We start from the raw sequence: 24665 nt of genomic DNA, 5'->3' as shown, positions 1-24665 counted from the left end.
ATCCGGTTCAACTCCTTGTTCTTGGCTCTTTATTACTTCTATGTAAGTCTTCATCCATTCATCTTTTGAGGTTGTGATATTCAAGCATTCTTCCATACTCAATGTTGGCTGACTAAGAGTTTGCTGTATGATGGAGTTGTGTTGGCCCTGTCGTTGTTGGCTTGCTAGCTTGGATAATGAGTCTGCTTTCATGTTTAGTTCTCTTGGGATATATTTCATTTCGGCCTTATTAAAACATTGCATAATATTTAACACTTTATGACAATATTTCATCAGTAATGGATCTTTTACCTGATACTGTCCCTACACCTGTCCCACCGAAAGTTGAGAGTCACTTTTGCAAATGACATTTTCAACTCCCATGTCTCTGGCTAATAGTAACCCTGCAACAAGAGCTTCATATTCGGCTTGGTTGTTGGATGTTCTGAACTCAAATCTTAGCGCCATCTCCACCTGGAAGTTATCTGGTCCTTCAAGCACTATTCCTGCTCCGCTGCCTCTTTTGCTTGATGCTCCATCTACATACAATGTCCATTGCTCCTGCTGTGTTGCTGTCGGCATTTGAATAATGAAATCCGCAAGGGATTGGGCTTTGATAGGTCCTCTTGACTCGTACTTGATTCCATATTCTGATAGCTCCATCGACCACGTCACCATCCTACCTGCAAATTCGGGTTTTCTCAAAATTTTGGATATTGGATAATCTGTTCTCACAATTATCTGATGATTCTGAAAATATGGCCGAAGACGTCTCGCAGCATATACCAGGGTTAAGGCTACTTTTTCAATTTTGGGATATCTAGTTTCGGCACTCTGTAAGGATCTACTCACAAAATATATTGGTTTTTGCTTTGGGGTTTCTTGTATCGAGGCTGCTCCTATGGCTTCAGCTGAGGTGGCTAGGTAGACTATGATGGGTTGGGTTGACACTGGTTTAACCAAGATTGGTGGTTCGGCCACTATAGTTTTGATTTGAGAAAAGGCTTGCTCACACCGCTCATCCCACTCAAAGGTTTCGGATTTTTTTAGCAAGTTTACTATTGGTTTGGTTTTTTCGGCAAGAATTGGTAGAAATCTTGATAATGAGTTGAGTTTTCCCACTAGTCTTTGTACCTCCTTCAAATTCTTTGGGCTTCCCATCTTCATTATTGCTTCGCACTTGTCGGGGTTTGCTTCAATGCCTCTGTTTGTCAACATGAAACCTAGAAATTTTCCACCTCTTACCCCAAAAACGCATTTTTCTGGATTAAGCCGAATTTCGTTTTTTCTTATCTGTGCAAACACCTCCTCAAGGTCTTCCAAGTGTTTCTCTATCTCCCCTGATTTCACAACCATATCATCAACATACACCTCCATATTTTTTCCAATCTGATCCTTAAACACCTTGTCCATCAACCTTTGATATGTTGCTCCAGCATTCTTCAAACCAAAAGGCATGACTTTATAACAATAATTTGCAGTGTCTGTGGTGAAAGCCGTTTTTGGAACATCTGGCTCATACATTTGTATTTGATTATACCCTGAATAGGCATCAAGAAAGCTCATCATCTCTTGTCCAGACGCCCCATCCACTAACCGGTCTATGTTGGGTAGTGGGTATGTATCTTTCAGGCAAGCTTTGTTTAAGTCTGTATAGTCTGTGCACATTCTCCACTTTCCATTTGGTTTTTTGACAAGCACTACATTGGATAACCATGTTGTGTATTGAGCCTCTTTTATGAAACCAGCTTGCATTAACTTCTCGGTTTCTTCTATTGTCGCTTTTCGTCTTTCTTCTCCTAACTTTCTTCTTTTTTGAGAGACCGGTCTTGCGTCTTGACATACAGACAATTTATGACAAACTACTTTCGGATCAATCCCAGGTATATCAGATGGTTTCCAAGCAAACAAATCCTTGTTGTTACGTAACACTGTGATGAATTTACTTAACAACTCTTTGGGCAAACTTCCACTTACATAAGTGCATTGCTTCTCGTCTTGACCCAATACCACAGCTGTGGTCTCTTCTTTTGGTTCTATCCTTTCGTCATTTATTCTTGGGTCCAAATCGGCCATTGCCACCATTCTTTCAGTATCATGGTTTGCTCTTAAATTCATCTTTAAGCCTGCTGCATAACATTCCCGAGCATCTTTTTGATTGACATAAACCGTTGCTATCTCACCTTTTCTGTTGGAAACTTCATAGCCAAATGCGGTGTTGAAACTATTGCTCCCAGTTTATTCAAAGAGGATCGTCCTAATAACACATTATATGATGTAGTAGCATCCACCACCAAATATCTGATTTTGATTTTTTTAGTTTTATTGCCTCTTCCAAACGTGGTCATCAAATCAATGTACCCCTTAGTGTTAACTCTCTCTCCCGAAAAGCCAATGATCTGCTCTCGGAAAGGTACTATATCTTCTTCTCTTAAATGTAATCTTTTGAAAGTATCCCAAAACAAGATATCAACTGAACTCCCCTGATCAACTAAGGTTTTCATAACAGCATATTCGGCTATTTCTACCGTTATCACCATAGGGTCATCGTGATCGGGATCAATCTCTTGAAAATCTTCATCTGTGAAAAGCATTGGTGGCAAGGTTCTTCTTTTGAAAATATGATTAATTGTTCTGATGCTTCTCCAATGTTGTTTTCTTGCTGATGAGGATTCCTTTCCTGAAAAACCTCCTGAAATTGTGTTTATAAATCCTCTGACCGGCCTACCCAGACTTCGTTCCCTACTCCGCCTTACTGACTGAGTATTTTGATGATCCCTATCACTTCTTCTTTCTAGCCTTCCATCTCTTCTATCACTTCTTTTTTCAACTCTTTTTTCATCTCTTCTTTCAAATCTTTCAACCCTTCTCTGGCCCATTTCTCCCCCTCTCGATCCTCTCTCAGGACTTAACCTTATTCTCACATTTCCTCCTTGGACGAAGCGTTTCAACTGTCCAGCTTGAATTAATTCTTCTATTCTATCCTTCAACCCGATGCATTCTTCTGTATGATGGCCATGATTTTTATGATACTCGCAATGCTTGGTATGATCTGCTCTTTCTGGTGTTCGTGCTTTTCGTAGTGGTGGTATTATTTCTGTTGCCATAGCTTCTTGTAAAACTCTAGCTCTGTTTGCATTCAAAGGTGTGTATTGTTGGAATTTTCGGCTTCTGAATTCTTCTCGGGCTCTTCTTGCAGCAGGTGGGTGTTCTCTTTCTATCATCTTCTTTTCACCGCCATCAACCCTTACTTGGTTTCGAAACTCCCTTAATTCTTCCATTTGCATAAATTTTGACGCTCGCTGTCTTAGTTCATCCAAATTGATTGCAGGTTTCTTGCAGAGACTATCGACAAACGGTCCGGGTTTTAATGTCGTGATCATATGATGCATAGTGACTTCTGGGCTAAGATTTCGGATTCCCAAAGCAACCTTTCCAAAACGTTCCATGAACACTCTTAAGGATTCTCCTTTTTCTTGTCTTATGTTCACTAAGGCGATTGACGTTAAATGATGAGGTCGACTAGTTGCAAATTGAGCGCCGAACTTTTCTATCAACGTATCAAAGCAATCTATACTCAAAGGTGGGAGGCGCGTAAACCAACTCAATGCTGCCCCTTTCAGAGTTGTAGGAAATACTCTACACATAACAGCATCATTCCATGTATACAAGCTGATTTGAGTAGTATATATTGCAATATGCTCATCAGGATCCGTACTCCCGTCGTATTTGTCAATGGTCAAGTTCTTCCAATTGTCAGGCAATGGAGTATCGATTATAACATCATAAAACGGATGTTTTCTAGAAGATGTCCCTGCACAAACCCCAGAGTTTTCAAGCCATCTTTCTTCTGGTTTGGGAACTTTCGTTGTGATACAACCTCTCATTCACTTGTATCCTAGGCTGAACAGTTTCGAAAGATGAATTCAAAACCGTTTCCTCTTGTAACTTTCTCCTCAAGCGTGTATTTTCGGCTCTCAACATACTCAATTCTTCTTCATTATTCTTCTTTAATGTCTCGAATTCTTTTTGTAATTGGACCAACATTGCCATTGGCATGTTAGCACTATCTTCCCGGTCTCCACCTTGTTCTCCTCCTTGACTCATCTTGTCTTTAACCCTTCTCAATTAACCCTCGGCCCCACGGTGGGCGCCAAAATGTTCTTACAACAAGGACCAAGAATACTCAAGAAAGGTTAACAAGACTTAATTTCTTTCCTTGGTGGGAACTCTTGACTTCTTCTCTTGGCTGGTACACTCGATTAATGCTCTCGGCTGACACTCTCGGCTTCTCCTCTAGGCTGGTGTTCTCGGCTTCTCTTCAAGGCTGGTGCTCTCGGCTTCTCTTCTAGGCTGGTGCTCTCGGCTTCTCTTCTAGGCTGGTGCTCTCGGCTTCTCTTCTAGGCTGGTGCTCTCGGCTTCTCTTCTAGGCTGGTGCTCTCGGCTTCTCTTCTAGGCTAGTGCTCTCGGCTTCTCCTCACGACAGGTGGGGGGTACCTGCAAGTCGCTCCGATGCCAAAGTCAGAAAAGGTTTAATATTTATCAGATAAAATCACTCTTACCTCTTTCTATCTCTGAACTCCTATTTATAGAGTTTCTTTAATGGGCTTTCCCTTTACTCTTGGGCTTTCTTTCTGCACATTTTTTATTATTTGTGCACCCCTCTTGCAAGTTTTTATCTAATTGGGCTTTTACAACTTTTATATTTTTGTTTTATTCTTTTGTCTTTATTGCTTTCGGTCAAAACCTCTCGGTTTTAACTTAATCATCTTAATTGTTATACTATGTAGTTCTCGGCATGAACCTCTCGATTTTACCCTATCAGTACAGTTATTATTTCAATTTTAACCTATCAAATAATTATTGTTACTTGAGTGTCAATCTAACATGAAACTAAACTTGTCAAACATAAAACTTTTATATAAAAAAACATGATATAAAATTTGATATTTTTAATCTCTTAATTAAAAAATATTAATGTTAGTCCAACAATTTAATTCAAAAATTTAACATGTAATAAAGTTGGAAGACTCATGGCTCCAAAAAAAAAGCTCATTTGTCCTCTTTCTCTTTATTATAATTTTCTTTTCTAAAATCAGTTTCATTTAATGACCTAAATTATTATCTTCAATAAGCATATCATTCTTAATCTTTTCTTTAGTTTTAAAATCAATTTTCCTATTTTTACAAACAAGTCTTACCAATTAGAAAGTAACAATGGTATAAGACATTTTTATTTGATTCTACTTTAGTTTTGGAGTAAGTTTATTTCTATTCTATATTTTATTTATTATTAATATTTTTATTTTATATGTTAATAATTTACGTTCAATCATATCAGTTAATAATTTTGATTTTTTTAACTAATTTATTTCTTTAATTTATGATTTTGGTTGATTTGGTGGCAGACTTGTAAGTATGATTTTTAAATAATGTTTTATTATTATTTATATTTCAATTTTTAGTAAGGGGAAACTATTATGAAGTTTAATTTGATATATATAGTAATATTGTCAATGGATCTGTTAATTATGTGCTTGAGATAATTTCATACATGTTTAACAAATAGTTTAATAGATATAAAGTATACAATTCTAAATAAACTTAAAATTTCGGAATTTTTTTCAAAATAGTGCAATTTTCACACAGAATTATCAAAATTGACATATTTTTTGAAAATTTACAAGTTGTATCCAGAGAACATAAATTCATTCTTAAAAAAAATTAAATTTATAAAAGTAAAATTGTACTAATTTAATACGACTTTAATATAAGAGGAATAAGAGAAATTGTTGTTTGTTTGTTTTTGTATTTGAATTAAATCTGAATCTCTATCATGCTAGTACGATTTCAATTGTTTTAACTTGTCACAACTTTAGTTTAAATTAAATTACATTACATTAAAATTATAATTATGTTATAACACGATTTTAATTAAAATCAATAATAATAATAATAAATTTTGCAATAAATGCAGAGGAAGAAGATGAATAGATTGGGCCGCTTGAACTCTGGTCCAGCCCACTTAAATAAATAAATAATTTTTTTCACTGGTTGGAATGGTAAAAATAAATTAAAAAATAAATATTTTTAAAATGAATTTAAAAGTATAATATTATACCTTAAACTATAGCAATTGTATAGATGGTGTTACACTTTCCTAGTATAATGACTGCAATTTGAAGTTTTCCATATAAACTAAGAGCAACAATAGCATGCTACTTTTTTAATCAATTTTTAAAAACATTTTTACCTTTTTTTAATAAATACAAATTTTTTTATTTGAACAAAAAGCAATTTGAAGATAAGAAGGAAAAAATACAATACTTGAAGTTACCAACTTCAATCAATTTTAATTAAAGAAAAAAAAAACTAAAATGATTGTGGAACAAAAGGAGAAAGCAATTAAATGGTAAATAATAAATAAGCGATAAAATAAATTATAAACAATAAATAACAAGCTATAAATCATAAATGATGAGTTAATAAACAACACTATGAACTAATAATAATTAATAAACAATAAGTAATAAAGTAAATCATTAAATCATGTAACATTTCACATGCTATCTTATGTGTTTACAATTTTCTTTATCCGTTTCATAATTATTGCATTTTCAAGTTCTTTCACAATAACTATACTATTTTTTAAATAATTTTATTAGAAACACATTACATTTAAAAAATAAATGCATTTTACCTGAGATAAAGAAAAATAATTTAAACACAAAAACTAGAAAGAAAAAAGTAGATGTTTTACTGAAAAATGAGAACATAAATCAAATTGAAATTTTCAAAAGATTAAAATTACTCTATTGCTATGAGAATAGGGAATAAATCAAATCAACATTATTTTTATTTGAATAAAATAGTATTTAAAAAATTTCATTTCATAATTAATAGTTAAATTTGTTCAACGTTCTTCTCTCTTGCTTTTTTTTCTCTCCCTTAGAAGTTCCTTTTCTATATAGAATGAGAGGAAAGTTTCTTCATAAAGAGATAAGAGATAGTGGATAATTAGTGCTCACCACATATTTAAGAGAGAGTTACAATTTCAAGACTTTTAGAATGACCATCATTGAATACAAAATACATTCAATGGATCGGTTACCAATATTCATTGGTCATAGTCTCCCACTAAATTAAGGAAGGATTCCCAACAAAAGGAACAATAATATTGCTTTGACTTTGAAAGTAATAAATAAGTTAAGCCTCCCCAAAAACACCTCATGACTTTCACTTCATTATACATCTATATAAGGCATTCAGATGCAGCACTCTTCAATCACTTCAAAGCCACTTTGGATGCCACAGAGTTGAATCACTTCAAAAAAAAAAATTAAAGCAAAGAAAATCATGACGAAGTTACATAAAAGTGTTCTGATTGTGTTGGCTTTGTTTGCTCTCTTCAGCCAAACTTACGGTATATAAGTATTACCATGATTTGTGAGTTTTGTTTTCTTAGAATGTTGTTGATATTTAAAGATTTTGATGTGTTTGTGATGTTGTGATGAACAGGGGAAATCAAATTTTGCCCTAAAGACATGGTGTTTGATGGGCAATGTCCATTGGGGACTTCAGGAATGAGTTGCTTTAATGAATTTCTTGCAAGATTAGGAGCAAGTGCTATGCCTATGAATTGTCGTTGTAACAATGCTGGTAGTAATAAACGCAAATGTACTTGTCAAGTTGTTTGTTCCGAGTGAGACAATTTTCCATAAAATAATAAGTGTGGATCAATCTTATGTAACACATTTCGGAATTTTAAGAAAGCCATTCTTATAGCTATAATAATATCTTTAATTTGTTTCATCTTCATTTTACTTTTTTATTTGTTATTTTAATATTCTTTAACAGATTAATTTGATGTTTGTTGTTTGTTGTTTGACTGGAATAACTAACAACCAAGGTTCCAAGATTTGACCATAATCAAAAAGCAAAGAAAAACTTAGTTTATGTAGCAGTAATCAATGCAATTAATCTCACCTTTCTCGCACTATAAAAAAAATATTTATATCCAGTTTTACTGTTTTTCCCTACATTTCTTTCCACTTAATGTCCTCAATTTTTTTATACTTAAAGTATTAAGTTATTTTTAGCACTTGTTTTAAAATAAAATATAAATAAAACTGTAAAACATGAGTCGTTTTTCTTCGATATTAGAAAAAAAATATATTTTAGTCAGGAAAGCGAGTCGATCCAATTGGTCGGTCCGCTAGTTTGTCATTATTAAGGTGAGATGAGTTAATTTTTGAATTGTTAATTTGTATTGGTCTAATACACCCAATTCACACTTATCCAATTTGCCTAATTCGCTAGTCTCGCGGGTTAACTCGTTCATCTTTTTTATATTTTATATTTTTAAAGAGGATTCTCATACTTTTAAAGTTAAAATTAGTGGGTTAATATTTTATATAAAACTTTATTTACATTAATTTGTTATAAATAATTTTATTCATTAAATATTGTTGATATTTACTTTATTTTGTTAAATAATAAATATTCTTTTATTAAAATATTAAAGTTTGATTCATTTTTATTAATTTTTTTTATATTTTATTGTCTAAAAAATAATATCAATAACTACAACTAAGTAATTAAATTTAAAATCAAAAATTACAAATAAATATTTAAATAAAACGGATTTCGAATTTCAATATGATATTACGGACCAATACAAACCAGACCAAAACACTCGGGTTTACCCATTTTACCAACCGTCAATATAACTATAAAAACATTAGAAATTATCAACACAGATATATACCCATTAAAATTACTGTATTATAAATAAAAATTTACCAACAAATTTTAAGTAACAGATAAATGTTATAACATCTACAGAAAGTTCTATCAATAGAATATCTTATGGACGAACTATTCATGAATAATTGGCATTAATAAACTTCACCCAAAAATGTTATTGAAGAAAAATTTAATATAAATATTTGTTATATATTAAACAAAATATTTGTTAGTATATTTATCGGTAATATATGTTATATGTTAGATGAAATTCCGTCAGTACATTTTTATATCTGTTAATTAAAAAAAAAATAAGATTCTATCAGTAATATATATAAGTCTGTCGGTAAACTAGGCAATTAAATTTTTTATTTCATATTAACATATAATAATCCATTGTTAAAATTAATAAATATTAATTTAGTACTTATTTAATTAAAAAATATTGAAATGTAATTTGTTTTATTAATAATATATAATGTATTAATTATTTAATAAATAAATAATAATCTCTTAATTATTAAATTAATAATACATTGATTTATGCACTATTTAACGAATACATATTAACTTATTAATTTTTTATATTAGCCACATAACTATTTAATTAATACATATTAATATGTTAGTTATTTATTTAATAACTATTAACTAATTAGTAAATATATGTTATGTGAAAGAATAACTTAGTTACTATATACAATTAAATCACCAAACTATATTTAATTAGATTTAATTAGAGGAATTAATTCTAAACTTAAGATTATTAGAATGAAAAAATGTATACATTATCATAATCATAATAGAGTATAAACATAAATTTAATAAAATTCAAACTTTTAATGACTTTTTAATTAAATTAAAAAAATCAAAATAAATATAAATATATTATAATGATTAATGACTCCGGAAGCTTGTCTCATACATATATGATAACTCAATCTTAATGAAAGATAAATATACAAATAATAAGAAAACAGCTTTTTAATAATTTGGAAGTTATTTTTAATATGATTAAAAAATTCATATGGTAAGAGTATTAATTAAAACAAATCAAACACCCAATTCCACATAAATTTATATTTTTATTAAACTTTAAGTTTAAGATATTATGTATTTATAAGTTATTTTCATTTGTTTCTCGTTACCAAAAGTGACTTAAACTACAATTATGACCACATCCTTCCTCATTCTATCTTTACTCATTCTAAGGGGATTAAGTATGTTGCAAAATTGTCAACTTCTTAACATGAAAAAATAACAAAAAAAAAATAAGATCATTAGTCTAGCTAATTTGATTAAAATAAAACCTATTGTTAGAAGGTTTCAAATAGGATATGATATTATAGAAATTTACGCTCATGGTATATATAGATATCTTCCCTTTCTGAATACATAAAATTTCATATAATATTTATTATTATAAATAATAATAATAAAAAAATTTAAAAAATATTTAAATATTTATTAAATATAAATAAATTATTTGAATTTAATTCACACGATTCAAATTAGTAAGATATTAAAAGGATAATTGGCGCTCACGACCCATTTCATTATGGTGGTGATATTAACGAAATAATAATAGTCAACTTATACATAATTATGGTATGCAATTATTATACGTTACAGTACAATATTTGTACGCAATTATATTGGTTAAAATTATATGAGTATTGGAGAACAAGCATGAAATATAGTAGAAAATGTGCCGCAAAGAAATTACAGGGTATGGAAGAAAGATGCCTAGGTAACAATATTTCATCTGTTTTTTGGTACCAAAGGTGACTTAGGCTACAATTACAACCACATCCTTCCTCTTAAGTATCTTTTAAAATTATCAACTTCTTAATACAAAAAAGGAAATAAGATCATTAGCCTAGCTAATTTGATTAAAATAAAACCTATTCTTAGGAGGGTTTCAAACAAGGATATGATATTATAGAAATTTACGCTCATGATATCCATAGATATCTTCCCTTGAATACATAAAATTTCATTCAATATTTGTACGTAATTATATTGTCAAAATTATAAATTTTTATTGTTTTAAAAATATATGAGTATTTAAAATGAAGATATTGATATTATAGAAATTTACTATTCCCAAAGATATCTTCCTCAGAGTACATAAAATTCCATATAATATATATTATTATAAATAATAATAATAAAATTTAAAAATATTTAAATATTTATTAATATAAATAAATTATTTGAATTTAATTCCCGCGATCCAAATTAATGGGATATTAAAAAATATAATTGACGCTCATGGTTCATTTCATTATGTTGGTGATTTTAACGAAATAATAATAATCAAATTACACGTAATTATTGTATGCAATTACTGTAGTAAAAAAAATATATGAGTAGTGGAGAACAAGACTGAATTATAGCAGAAAATGTGCGGCAAAGAAATTCCTGGATATGGAAGAAAGATGTCTTAGGCAGTATAATATTTCATTTGTTTCTTGGTACCAAAGGTGACTTAAGGCTACAGTTACTACCACATCCTTCCTCATTCTACGGATTTAGTATCTTGTAAAATTATGAACTTCTTAACACAAATAACATTAGCCTAAGATTAAAATAACACCTAATCATAAGAGAGTTTCAAATGAGGATATGGATATTATAGAAATTTACGCTCATGGTATACCATAGATATCTTCCATTTCTGGATACATAAAATTTCATATAATATTTATTATTATAAATAATAATAATAATAATAAAATTTGAAAAATATTTAAATATTTATTAATATAAATAAATTATTTGAATTTAATTCACACGATTCAAATTGGTGGGATATTAAAAAGATAATTGGCGTTTATGACTCATTTCATTATGGTGGTGATATTAACGAAATAATAATTTTCAAATTACACATAATTATTGTATGCAATTATTGTATTTTATTGTACAATATTCTACGTAATTATATGCAAATTAATTTAATAATGATATAATTCCATTATTATTGGATTTTACATAATTAAATATGTAATTTGGAGAGAAAAAATCTTTATACAATTATATATCTTCTTATATAATTTTCTTATATGAACTTTATTCTATAGATTTTCCACAACAACATTTGAAAAAATATGGAGTTTTTGTTGAATCTTTGACTTTCTTTACCTTTGCTGACCTAAATCATAAAACACTTTTATCAAGAAATCTAATTTAGATAAAAAGTGACTTATTATCCATTTGTTATTTCATGGCATTCTCCTCTCAAAACATTAGCTCATAAACAAATAGAATCATATGCTTCATCCAAACACAAAAGAAAAAGGTGCAAAGAGAAAAAGTTTGGCTAACATATGCAACCAGTTTAGTGACATGCAGACTGTTCACAACAACTTTTTTTATCACTGTCTTTACAACCATCCAAGATTGTCAAACTCACGAGTCTACGTAGATTCATGGGAGCTCCATAAACTCAACTCAGACTCGTAAGAGTTTACTTTCATATTAAAAAAAAATAGTAGTAAATTCAACCCTAATTCCTTAAAAAAACAGAACCTTAGTCTCCTAAATCACAAATGCAACCCTAATTTACACCACCTTCTCTAACCTTATACGAAGAAACGACACTAACCGCATGAACCACCTGCAACCAGCGTCCACCACACGAACCACCACCACCGTGCGACTGCTCCACTCGATCGTCAACCGCCGCACTCTACAAAAGACAATGCAAAGTGCAACCAACATGAAAATGAAATCCGAAACCCTAAGGTCAGTTTGTTTCATTTAGTTTTCCCCATTCAAAACGACACCGTTTTGGGGGGTTTGTAGGGATATCATGTGCGGAAGCGTAATAATTTCAACAATGAGAAATTAAAGTAACAAGGAAAATGAAAATGATACCATAAATTTTTAGGTGGAAAACCCCTTTGAATAGAGGTAAAAAACCACCGACGAGAGAGTCAAAACTTCCACTATAATGGTACTGGGAGTACAATGAATTCCTCTCAGGCTAATAGATAAATAGCCCCAAAAAAATTCTCTCTATATGGGTTAAACACTTACACCTAAGAGAAGAAATAGAGAGAATATATGAAAAGAGAGAGGAAGCAGTGTGTGGTTGTTTGTTGTGTGTTACGTTGCTTGAAGGAAGCGACTATATATAATGGTTATAGGAGACAACAATAATAAAGACAATTAATGGTAATTAACCTCCCTTTAATAACAATTAATTGTGAACGGTAAGTAACCTCCCATTAATTTCAATTAATTGTCAACGGTAAATAACCTCCCAATTATGTTAAGAAAACAGAAAGGTGAGTCATAACCCACAGGGTTTTTTTAAAAAAAACCCAGTTGAACTCGAGTTCAATTTGAGTTTGCAGAGTTTACTCGCTAAGCGCATGTAGACACGTAAACTCGGACGAGTCTACGAGTTGACTCGCGAGTTTAACAACCTTGCAACCATCATGAATGAATTCATACAAATTCATGCTTATTCACTTTTTTTATACATGCATGTATCCTCTTTTAACTATTAAGAAAATAATAATTATCAAATTATACGCAATTATTTATGCTTTGTCCTCCTATTTCCCAACCTCATACTAATAACTGTACCAAAAAAAGGCATTGATTTTAATTATATATTAACTATTATTTTTTTTTCTAAATAATAATTATTAAAAATTAAATATACATTTAAATATTAAAAAAAAAATGTGTTAAAATTATAAATTTTTATTGTACTAAAAATATATGAGTATTGGAGAATCTACTATTTATTTTAATATTTATTATAAATAATAATAATAATAAAATTTAAAAAATATTTAAATATTTATTAATATAAATAAATTATTTGAATTTAATTCGTCCGATACAAATTGGCAGGGTATTAAAAAGGATAATTGACACTCATTGCTCATTTCATTTAGAATAATTTGAACACAGAGAATAAAAATGGAAATCATCCCAAACAGAATTGAGAATTTATACTTCAGATTTTCATCTATAGAGGTGATATTAAGAAAATAATAATTGTTAAATTACACGCAATTATTTGTCATGTTTGGTAATGTTTGGTAAGGATATGTTTAGGGTTTAGGATTTATGTATAATGATGCACTTTATTTTATTATTTGAATTAAGAAAAAAAATTGTGGAGATAATATATGCGCTCTTACTCTTGCTCTTGTTCCGAAGTTTAAACTGAATCGGTCCTTTTTTCAGATTTGTGAAAGTTTATCTTAGTTTCTGCCATTTTATTTTAAGTTCATATTACGCTAAAAAATCTCAAAAACACTTAATATTTTATTTTAATCTTGTGTAAATATTTAAAATCCGGATAATTATAGGATAACATATTCACTTAATTTAAGTCAAAAGAAGTAGATGATTTAAGTTGAATTGCTATAGAACAAAAACTTGAATCTAATTACAAGTAAATAGTATATGCACGAGTCATTTAAAGAGTTTCTGTCAAATCCTCTTCCATTTTTTTGCTTTTCTATACATACCTCACGGCCTCATCATTTTCAATGTGTCATATAAGTTCTATGGCACTGTGCCTTATAAGAGGCTGAAATAATAACATATTTCAATTAATATTTATTCCAATTGATTGGATCTAATTAAATTTTTATGGGCCCAAAGAGGTAGAAATATTCGGATTGTGAGGGTGACAGAAAAATAAAGTTTTTGAATTTTGATTTTATGTTATATTTAATTTGGATAGTTTACATTTATCTTAATTAACTTTATTTAAATTATAATAAATATGATTTTGTTCTATGTTTATGTTTTATTTGAATACTTTATGTTTGCGTTTTTTTATGTTATAATTGTGTATGAATTTGCCATGTTGGTTCGTATTGGGTGTTGTAAAGTTCTAGCTCAAGGCACACAAATAAGTTGCATTCAACAAAAAAATTGAATTAAATATATTTTTAGTTTCTATGTACAATTGTCGGTAACTTTTCACAAACCCTATCAATTGATCGGTACATGTTTTTAGTGTCTTGTTTTGATGTGAACATATTTCTATGATTACTATAAATAAAGATGATTTTTTGTAATATATTTAAATTTTATATGTTGGTTAGTTTTTTACTAATAATTTTTTAAAATCATGTTTATTTTTATTTTTATTTTAAAAGCTGGTACAATTCATAAAATACTTTAGAGAAAAAAAGGTTGTGATGGAATTGTGACTCATGTAAGAACTTTGATTGGATTGTGTGTTAATTGCAACAACAATAGACTATGAGTTTCAGACACTTTTTTTAAATGAGCGTATCCATGTCGAACACATGTATCGGTGTCGACACTCGTATGACACTTATCGGTGAAGTTTTCAATTCAAAAAATATTTGTTGGATTTTTGAAAATTTTAGCACGATTCTAACACAATTTTAAAAGGTATAAATACAATAATTTTCTAAAAATTCAAATTTATTGTATAAATTTTTATTATGATTATCAAAATAAGGAACAAATTCTTTTGAACCAGTCATGAAAAATATCTTCTTGCTCCCAAAATAATTTGAAACATACTTTTGCACATAAATATTTATTTTCAATATATATAATTTAAAATTATATAATATATATATTTGTGTCCCCGTATCCTACATTTTAAAGATTATACGTATCTTTATGTTCGTATCCGTGTCCGTATCTATGTCGTGTGAGTGTCCGTATTCGTATACACAATAACACACGACAAAACAAAGGTGTTGTAACATAGGTGTTGTGAAAACGTGTCATGCCTTAAACCGATTTTGGTAAGTAGTTGGTATATTATTTATATGTGATGATGGTGGTGGGAACATATAATTGCAGTGTGGGACCCAAAACCTTTAAATCAAATCACTTTAGGCTAGAATTATATGTATCAATGTTATGCTGCCAACTAGGGTTATAATATTTTGAACTAGGCATCAAAATAATGAGACAAGGTTCATATTCTTATCTCATAGAGTTATTGTTCTTCAACTATTTCAATGTGTTTTAATGCTCTTCAAATACACAACCTCCTTTTCTTTTTTTAATGCCAAGTGTAATAATAGAATGTGTGTCTGATTCACGTGTTCAAGAGTACATGTTTATAGAAAATCAATAAAAATAATTCATCAACAAAAATAATACAAGGTAGAAATGATATTTAACCTTTTCAAATTAATACAGTTGATATAACTTAACTGTGTTGAATTTTCTGTTATGACTAATGTTTCTTTGGTATTTTGTAATAGTGGAATAATTGTCTTAATTATTGTGAAAAAATCAGATTTATGATTTCTTACATTTTTCATGAAGTGAATACACATGTTGATAAACAGACTTTATTCATAGAGAGTGTTTTCATTGGTATAATAAACTTATATCTAGTTTTTTCTTAGAATTCTTTATTAATAGATAAAAATTATCAATGTACAATTTTTGTTAATATATAAGTTTTGGTTTAGTCTTCTCGTATTTTATTGTATTTTCATTCTTTTTTTAATAATATTTTTTTCATGTGATGACAAATGATTATTGTTACTTGAGATGTCAAGTTTCATAATAATGCCTAACATGAGAAATTATATATATATATATATAAAATACAATTCATAATATGAAATTTGAGATTTTTAATCTCTTAATTAAAAAAAATATATTAATGTTAGTCCAACAATTTAAATTAAAAAATTTAACATGTAAGAAAGTTGCAAGATTCATGGCAGCTCATTTCTCCTCTTTCTCTTTATTTTTATTCTTGATTATAATTTTCTTTTCTAAAACCAGTTTCATTTACATGACCTAAATTATTTTCTTCGATAAACATATCCTTCTTAATATTTTCTTTAGTTTTAAAATCAATTTTTCTATTTTTACAAATCAATTAGAAAGTAACATCATATAAAACATTTTTATTTGATTCTAATTTAGTTTTAGAGTAAGTTTATTTCTATTCTATATTGTATTTATTATTAATGTATTTATTATATATGTTAATAATTTACGTTCAATCATATTAGTTAATAATTTTGATTTTTTAACTAATTTACTTCTTTAATTTATGATTTTGGTTGATTTGGTGGCAGACTAGTAAGTATGCTGTGAAGGATTTTTAAATATATTTTTTTCTTATTATTTAGATTTCAAACAATTTTTTTTAGTAAGGTAAAACTATTATGAATTTTAATTAGATATTTATAGTATTATTGTCAATGGATCTGTTAATTATGTGTTTGAGATAATGAAAATTGATAGAATATTTATATGTTATTGATTTATGAATGTTTATATATACGTATGTGATTTAGACATGAACATTGAGATGTTATACATTATAATTTTGATAAGTTTAAATTTGTGTAAATTAAGACGTTAGATAGAAATTAAGGGATGATTTGACATTATTCGTACACGACGTCGTTGTACAATTGTTTCCACAGTAAATTTACATTTACCTACGAATTTGAGGTTTGTAATTAAAACTAATAAGATTTTAGTACTTCATAAATTATTTTGAAAGTTGTTTATACTATTAAATGTTTGTTATCTTATATCAATTTTGAATTTATATTTGTTTCAGGTAGATATAAAAGGTTGTTGAAATTGATGAGATAAAGTCTATTGAATTTGTGATAAATTTTAAATATGTTGTTGTTCTTATTTATTTATTTATATATATTATTTATTTATATTGTGTGTGTTTTTCCTTAATTTTTATCCTTATTATATTTTCTTTAATATAGTACACGGTAGAGAATGATACATATTTAACAAAGAGTTCAATGGATATAAAATATATAATTCTAAATAAATTAAAATATTGGAATAAATTTCAAAGTGGTGCAATTTTCAAAAAAATTACCAAAAGTTGATAAATTTATCCATAAGTTCTAATCACATAATATGATTTTATTGTGAAAAAAAATTACATAAATAACATGACTTTGAATTTATAAGAGTGAAGTCATACCAATTTAACACAACTTTAGTATAAGAGGATTTGACGTTAGTTTGTTTTCTTTTTTATTTGAATTAAAACTGTGTCATGCTATTACCATTTTAGTTGTTTTAACTTTAAGGCATACTAACCTAACATAATTTTAGTTTAAATCAAATTAGATTAAAGCTGTGTTAATATAACACAATTTTAATTGAAATCAATTTACATTAAATTTGTGTTTATATAACACGATCTCAGTTTAAATTAAATTACGCCAAAATCACATCAAACTGAAATGACTTAATATTTTTAAAACAATTAAAATGGTGTTATCATCACACTTTAACAAATTCAAAGTAGTGTCATGAAATGGTGTCTTCATAATAAAGTAGTGTCAGGTTATAATGACTTACCTATAAATAAAATTTTCAAAATAATTTTTTTTATAAAAATTACATTATTTTGTAATTCTTTTCTCAACCTCTATATGTCTCTCATATATATATATTAGATTTGAAAATCATTATTTTTATAAATCATAATATATGGAGTATATTTTGATTGATTGCAATATATAATTTATTTAATTAGTATAGGGTTACAAATATTAATTCACACGTTATATATTTAATGGATAACACCTTCTCTATAGGCTTGATACATAATATCACAAAAATACACAATTACATAAAAGTTAATATTAAAATAATTATAATCAATTTCAAAAATAGGATACCAAAGTGTGTAACCTGAAAATCAATATTAATATCCTAACCATCAATATTTTAATTCCTAGTTTCGATCATTGAACTAAAACCATTAATTTTAAAAATTGGAATATTAAATACCTCCATCTTGAAATAAATATTTCAAATTTGGAGATTGAAAATAATAATAATAATAATAATAAATAATAATAATAAAGTAAGTGAGTTATATATGAGATTATTTGAGATGATTTATGATACACCATCATTACATGAAAATGGAAAAAGAACAAAAGCATTAGCACAATAAACAATCAATGATTCCTTCAATAAATAACAGAATCAACGAATCTAATTTTGGCCATTATTCATCATTCTATGTTTTTTCACATTGACGTGTTACAAAGGGACGAGAAAAGATCCTCTGTGTAGTCTCAATGCACCCCTCTCTTCTCCTAAGCTCACACGTGTCCAACACTGACAAGTGAGCATCAGTGTCACACTCACAACACAACCCCTTCTTAAACATCACCATCACCAATACCCACACACTCACATCACACGTGCCTCCTCTTCTTCCTTTTCCAAATTCATTCCAAACTTGGGAACAACATAATTATTAACTATGGGGGCGGTGACGTCGTCGATGGCGGCGAAGTTCGCGTTTTTCCCCCCCAATCCGCCGTCGTACGGCGTTGGGGTGGATGAAGTCACCGGGAAGCTGAAGATGACGGGGGTGGTCACCCGGGAAAACGTCGACGTTTTGAAACTCTGTACCAAACGAGGGAACACCATCGTTGCCATCTACATTGCAAACCCTTCCGCCTCCTCCACCCTGCTCTATTCCCACGGCAACGCCGCCGATCTGGGTCAGATGTACGAGTTGTTCTCCGAGCTGAGTCACCACCTCCGAGTCAACCTCTTATGGTCACTACTCACTGCACCTACATTACATTATGTTACTATTGTTGTTGTCGTTACTTCTAATGTTCTAATGTCATGTCACGTTGTTTATTCACAGTGCCAATTTTTCATTTTTTTTTTTGCAGTTATGACTATTCTGGGTACGGTCAGTCTTCTGGGAAGGTAAGCGATTTTTCTCTGCTTAATAATTTTGAATTGATTTTACATGATATTGGATCTGCTTTTGAAATCTTCTTCTTGAGAAATACTGAGTTTTTTTTTTCCTGACAGAGAAGTTCTTAAAATTCCTTTTTTTTGTTGAGCTCTGTATGATTCCTCTTGAAATAGTAACCGTGTGATTTAGCTGTAATGTTGATAATCAATTGAACTGAGATGCATCCTGTAATTATTTATATGTTTTTAAAAAATTTAAGAGTTTTCCTTATTTGATAGTTTTCTTTTTCTTTTTTAAATCCTTTGAAAAAAATTGGAATGCTGTTGAGAATGATAGAATTAAAGAACTACGAATCGAACTGTTAATTATAGGATAACATATTCACTTAAGTAAAGTCCAAAGAAGTAGATGATTTAAGTTGAATTGCTGCTATAGAACAAAAAGTGTCTATGCACCAGTGATTTAAAGAGTTTGTTTATATTGTTATTTAATCAGTATAATAGATTTATTGACTTTTACAACAATCACCTTAAAAATGATATCAATTACCTTAAAAGTTAAATTTTTACGACTTTGAACAAACTTACACGATCAAAGTCATTCAATTCATTTTGAACAAAGGTTGCTATATTTCCTCATTTCCTTTTTACACCATTCTATTATTCTTGATTTTTTGTGTGCTAGAATGTCTAAATAATCACGGGGTAGCTTAATATTTTGTTGGAATGGGAGTGATTTGAAGAAGGTGCTATTTTTTTGACAGCCTAGTGAGCAGAACACGTATGCAGATATAGAAGCTGCATATAAATGTCTGGTAGAAATGTATGGGGCGAAAGAGGAAGATATTATTTTGTATGGCCAATCTGTCGGCAGTGGACCCACCACAGATTTGGCTACTCGTTTACCAAACCTTAGGGCTGCCATTCTCCACAGTCCCATCTTATCTGGTCTTCGAGTCATGTATCCTGTGAAGCGGACATACTGGTTTGACATTTATAAGGTTTTATCTATATCTATCATTGCTAAATAAATTGGTCAGTCACATTGTTCAATTTGAGCCTCACACACATTTAGATTTCCATGGCTGCAATTTAATGATGTTTTTCTGTTTTTTGTGCAGAACATTGATAAAATTCCCTTGGTCAGTTGTCCAGTTCTGGTAATTCATGTGAGTCTGCTCAGTTCAAACTAGTATGTTATAGTATTAAATAGAATTTGGCATCGTACTGAATGGAATGGGAATAATAATTTGAAGTAATTACGGAATGACACCTTGATGGTTTTGTATCTGACAGTTTATGAAATATTTTCATTTGTAATATGAGTTGAAGATCCTCTTCCATTTTTTTGCTTTTCTATACATACCCTCATGGCCTCATCATTATCAATAATAAATTGACTGAAGTTCTTGTTAACATTGTTTAGAGCCATTCTAAGTTTCACTCAGTTGCTTAGAAGTTCTTGACCGTTGTCATTGTGGATGTCCGTCTGAGCTTTCTATTTATCTTTTTGAAACATTTATGTGGTTGTCAACCATGCCAAAGTACTTTGATAGGACTCTGGAACTTGAAGTCTATCACACTGAATTTTATTGATAAAATGTGACTGTGTTCCTTCTGGTTGCTGCTGCTGCTGAATCACTGCACTAACAAAACTTTCTTACCCTCCACTTCCTCTCTTCCCGCTGCTTATCTCTCTTACCCCTGCATATATGTCTGTAGTTGTCCTTGTTAATAATACACGTTAGTGATATGTGGATTACTGGCTACCAAATTTGTCGTTCTTGCGATGATATGTTTTTGTAATTCTTTAATATACTATTGACAACCACAGTCCACTAACTTCCGAATTTCCCAATACTATGAGAAATTGTAAGGCTTGCTAGCTGACTCTTTTTTGGATTAACTGACTTGGCTGTTATATAAATTGAAGTTTCGTATCTTTATGAGTATTCTGGAGTGATCTGTCAACATTTGGTTATTTGGATAACTTAAAACAAGTTTTGAATATTTCATGTGGGAACTATTATTCTGAAAATATCCTTGGCTTAGTTAGGGATTCTCATGCTACATTAGTGATATCATTCTTACACAGTCTTTTCATGTTTCTAGTTTTTACATCCATTTTAACCTTTTTAACAATTGAAAAACATAGCACAATTCAAATTATGTTATCACACTTTTTTTTGCATTGTGTGACCTGAAGGAAGAGAGAGAGCATATCAACGCGGTCTATATGCATACCTAATGTACAACTAGGCTATCAAGTTGAGATCCACCTTATTTAAATGTTCACTTAGCTGACTTAGTTAAATATGTATCGTTTAGGGAACAGCTGATGATGTAGTAGATTGCTCCCACGGGAAGCAACTTTGGGAACATTGCATACAAAAGTATGAACCCCTATGGATTAAAGGAGGAAATCATTGTAACCTGGAGCTTTACCCTGAATATATAAAGCACCTCAAGAAATTTATTGTGGCTATTGAGAGGCCACCGTATCAAAAAACTGGATCTGAACCGGTTCCTGATCATCTGGACAGACCTAGGAGTAGCACAGATTTTAGAGAGAAACCTAGACTCAGCATGGATCTAAGGGAGACTTTGAGACGAAGTTTTGACTTCAAAGAAAAGCCAAGGATAAGCACAGACCATAAAGAAAAGTCAAGAGCTGATAAGAAAGATAAATCAAGAAAGAGTATAGATCACTCTGAGAAAGCATGTAACAGAGCAGAAATTCCTGAGAAAGCAAGAAATAGCATTGACCGGTCAGTTACAAACCACATTTTATGTGCTCATGTCAGTTCTGCTATTCTGCTAATGTTACGTCTTACAATTTTTCTATATTGTGCTGCAGTTTTGGGGACATGGTGAGATCAGTTGGATTGTGCCATATTGATTGTTTCAGGCCCAGGGCAACTCATGCATAAAGATGACACCATGACAAAAGCTTACACGTTGAGGTTGTTTCTTAATGATTATTTGATTGGTTGATGGGTTGTATGGGTGATAGGAAAATGTTCGGGTCCGATTTATTTTCTGAAGCTAAGCAATAGATGAAAAAGTAATTTAACATGGTAGATCATGTTTCACTAAATCCTCTTTTGGTTAATAATGTAACCTGATTTTAGCATGCTAACATTAACCAGGGTAGTGAGTTCAATTCATCAGGGTTTCCAGATAAACAGGCACTTGACAGTTCTGCATTGTTAGATTTACTTCTGTATTGCTAGAGTAACATATTTCCTACACGAAAACAGACTGGATCCAACTTCTCTGTATTACTCTTCTCTCTTTTTGTTTCAATTGAATGTTGGTGATTAGTTCTGTACCACGTGTTTGTCTTTGCCAGTTTCCTATAAATTCATGCTCTTGATTTCACCAGTTTCAATAGATGTACATGACGATGATTTCACAGTTTCAGAACAAATGTAGTTTAAATTAAATAACAATTATAATTGCTGAACTCTTGGAAAAATAAAAAAAAATTGAGGAAGAAGAAAAACTCAAACCAGAGAAGAATAAAAACGAATAGAAAAAGAAAATGCGGATACACAAGCTAAATAATAACGATCCTGTTAAATTTATATGAGTAGTGTGATAAAACAAGGGAAGAAAAGAGTGTAAACAATGGTGATAGTTTTAATTGCATAATTCTTTGAAGGAGATGGGTTTAAATGGAAAGGGAGGATCCCATGCATAGAGAAACTGTACATGTTGATTGGTAGGAATGGGTGCGCCATTTTTGAGAAGACAGACATCACCAGAAATGGTCAGAAGTGATGGATCCTCAGTTTTATAGGTTTGAAAAGCAGTGCAGTTGAGCTTCACTTCTGCCACTGCACACTCACATCTGTTGATCATCCTCACTTTCATCTCAGGCATGCCATGTGCCCAGTTTCCTGTTTTTGACTGTCTTATTTCAAGCTTCTTCCCTCTTAAACAATTTGATGCATTGCCTGCGATATCATCATTCTCACCAATCAATTCAATCTTGTCACATATATGCATGCATGATGTGTTACTCTTATTTTTTATAAAATCTTATTAGATATCACTATGAAACTTACATCTGAATTAGACTGATATCTCAAATAATAATCATCACAAGTTACTATGAAAATATAGAAAATTAGACTAAAATCCATATATTAACAAATACGGGACATATCTAGAATTTGCAAATCACTCTAATTAATTAGTCTCAGGGTTGATCTTATAATGTTATGAGTCGGACAAATTTGAGTAAAAAATCACTCTAATTAATTAGCCTCAGGTTGATCTTATAATGTTATGAGTCGGACAAATTTGAGTAAAAACAGTTTAAGTTTTATTGGTTTATATATATATAATTCAAATTACTAATTAAGTCAATATTTTTATTTACTTAAATAGGATTGTTTGTACATTTTACTATTTAACTTGTAAATTTACTCTTTAGATTTTCAATTTACCTATACTTTAGCATTAGTAAAGAAACATTTTCTAAAAAAAATATATAGTGTTACAAAAGCATATTTGGTGAGAGATGTTTAACATGTATAATATAGGAGTTCAATGTATAATAAATAAAACAAATTACATTTTTTGAATGTATGAAGAAACTTATATGAGTTGTTTCTATTGGAGATGCACTCATAACATGACACTAGTTAATTATATATTTAATATACATAAAAATAAAAATAAAACACGAACTAAAATGATTTTTTCTTAGCTTAAATCTGACAATAATGGTGTTTTTTTTTTTGGAGAATGTGAAAGCAAGAAAATGAGAAACGAATAATTATTGTGCTCAGCAACTAATAATCCATAGTAGAATTAAGGAGAGAAAAAATGAGTTCTGAAATGAAGGATTGAAGAATAAAAAGAATGAGTTGTTACCTGGAAAAAACAGAGCAAGGAAGAGAATGAAGGAGAGAAAGTAAACAATGGAGGCCATTTGAAATGTGCATTGGTAGTGCTGCATTATCACAAATATATATATTGTAACCATTAATAGAATTATTTTTTATTGCCTTCTTAGAAACAGAAAAATCAACAGTAATTAGATTGTTTGAAACAGTCTAAAATTCATTTAAAGAATTAAATTAATGTCGGTTTTAAAAGTTGATCAAATAACATATTTCAGATTTTAATATATAGTAACAGATAATTGATACAAAAGATTAAAATATCCATCCTATTTTATTATTTTTTTGTTCTTTTTTTTCTTACATCTTAAGCACTTTCTAATT

General features: G+C 29.8%; 3 protein-coding genes and 1 long non-coding RNA gene across 4 annotated transcripts; 2 read left to right on the top strand and 2 right to left on the bottom strand.

The window, feature by feature from the left end:
* Positions 1 to 303: 303 nt before the first annotated feature.
* LOC150025338 (uncharacterized) lies at positions 304 to 3866 on the bottom strand. Its single transcript, XM_090293569.1, has 3 exons — positions 2669 to 3866; positions 2341 to 2560; positions 304 to 2203 (listed from the first exon to the last, which is right to left on the bottom strand). The coding sequence occupies exons 1-3, from the start codon at positions 3864 to 3866 to the stop codon at positions 304 to 306; spliced, it is 3318 nt and encodes a 1105-aa protein (XP_090149695.1).
* Positions 3867 to 7266: 3400 nt separating this feature from the next.
* On the top strand, positions 7267 to 7791 carry LOC137826796 (uncharacterized). The gene is made up of 2 exons (XR_011083588.2): positions 7267 to 7402; positions 7498 to 7791. It is a non-coding gene; the product is annotated as an uncharacterized LOC137826796 (long non-coding RNA).
* Positions 7792 to 18710: 10919 nt separating this feature from the next.
* Positions 18711 to 22762, top strand: LOC137823764 (uncharacterized). The gene is made up of 6 exons (XM_068629025.2): positions 18711 to 19278; positions 19401 to 19437; positions 20193 to 20429; positions 20550 to 20597; positions 21757 to 22196; positions 22286 to 22762. Exons 1-6 carry the CDS (start codon positions 18977 to 18979, stop codon positions 22356 to 22358), a joined length of 1137 nt encoding a protein of 378 aa, XP_068485126.1. The 5' UTR covers positions 18711 to 18976; the 3' UTR covers positions 22359 to 22762.
* Positions 22763 to 22989: 227 nt separating this feature from the next.
* On the bottom strand, positions 22990 to 23439 carry LOC150025337 (TPD1 protein homolog 1A-like). Its single transcript, XM_090293568.1, has one exon. The coding sequence runs from the start codon at positions 23437 to 23439 to the stop codon at positions 23071 to 23073; it is 369 nt and encodes a 122-aa protein (XP_090149694.1). The 3' UTR covers positions 22990 to 23070.
* Between the last annotated feature and the right edge of the window lie 1226 nt (positions 23440 to 24665).

The sequence above is a fragment of the Phaseolus vulgaris genome, chromosome 8 (assembly GCF_051622355.1).
Source record: "Phaseolus vulgaris cultivar YP4 chromosome 8, ASM5162235v1, whole genome shotgun sequence".
NCBI classification, from domain to species: Eukaryota; Viridiplantae; Streptophyta; class Magnoliopsida; order Fabales; family Fabaceae; genus Phaseolus; species Phaseolus vulgaris.
Note: the sequence above shows the minus strand (reverse complement) of the source record. Positions and strands in the feature narration are given on the sequence as shown.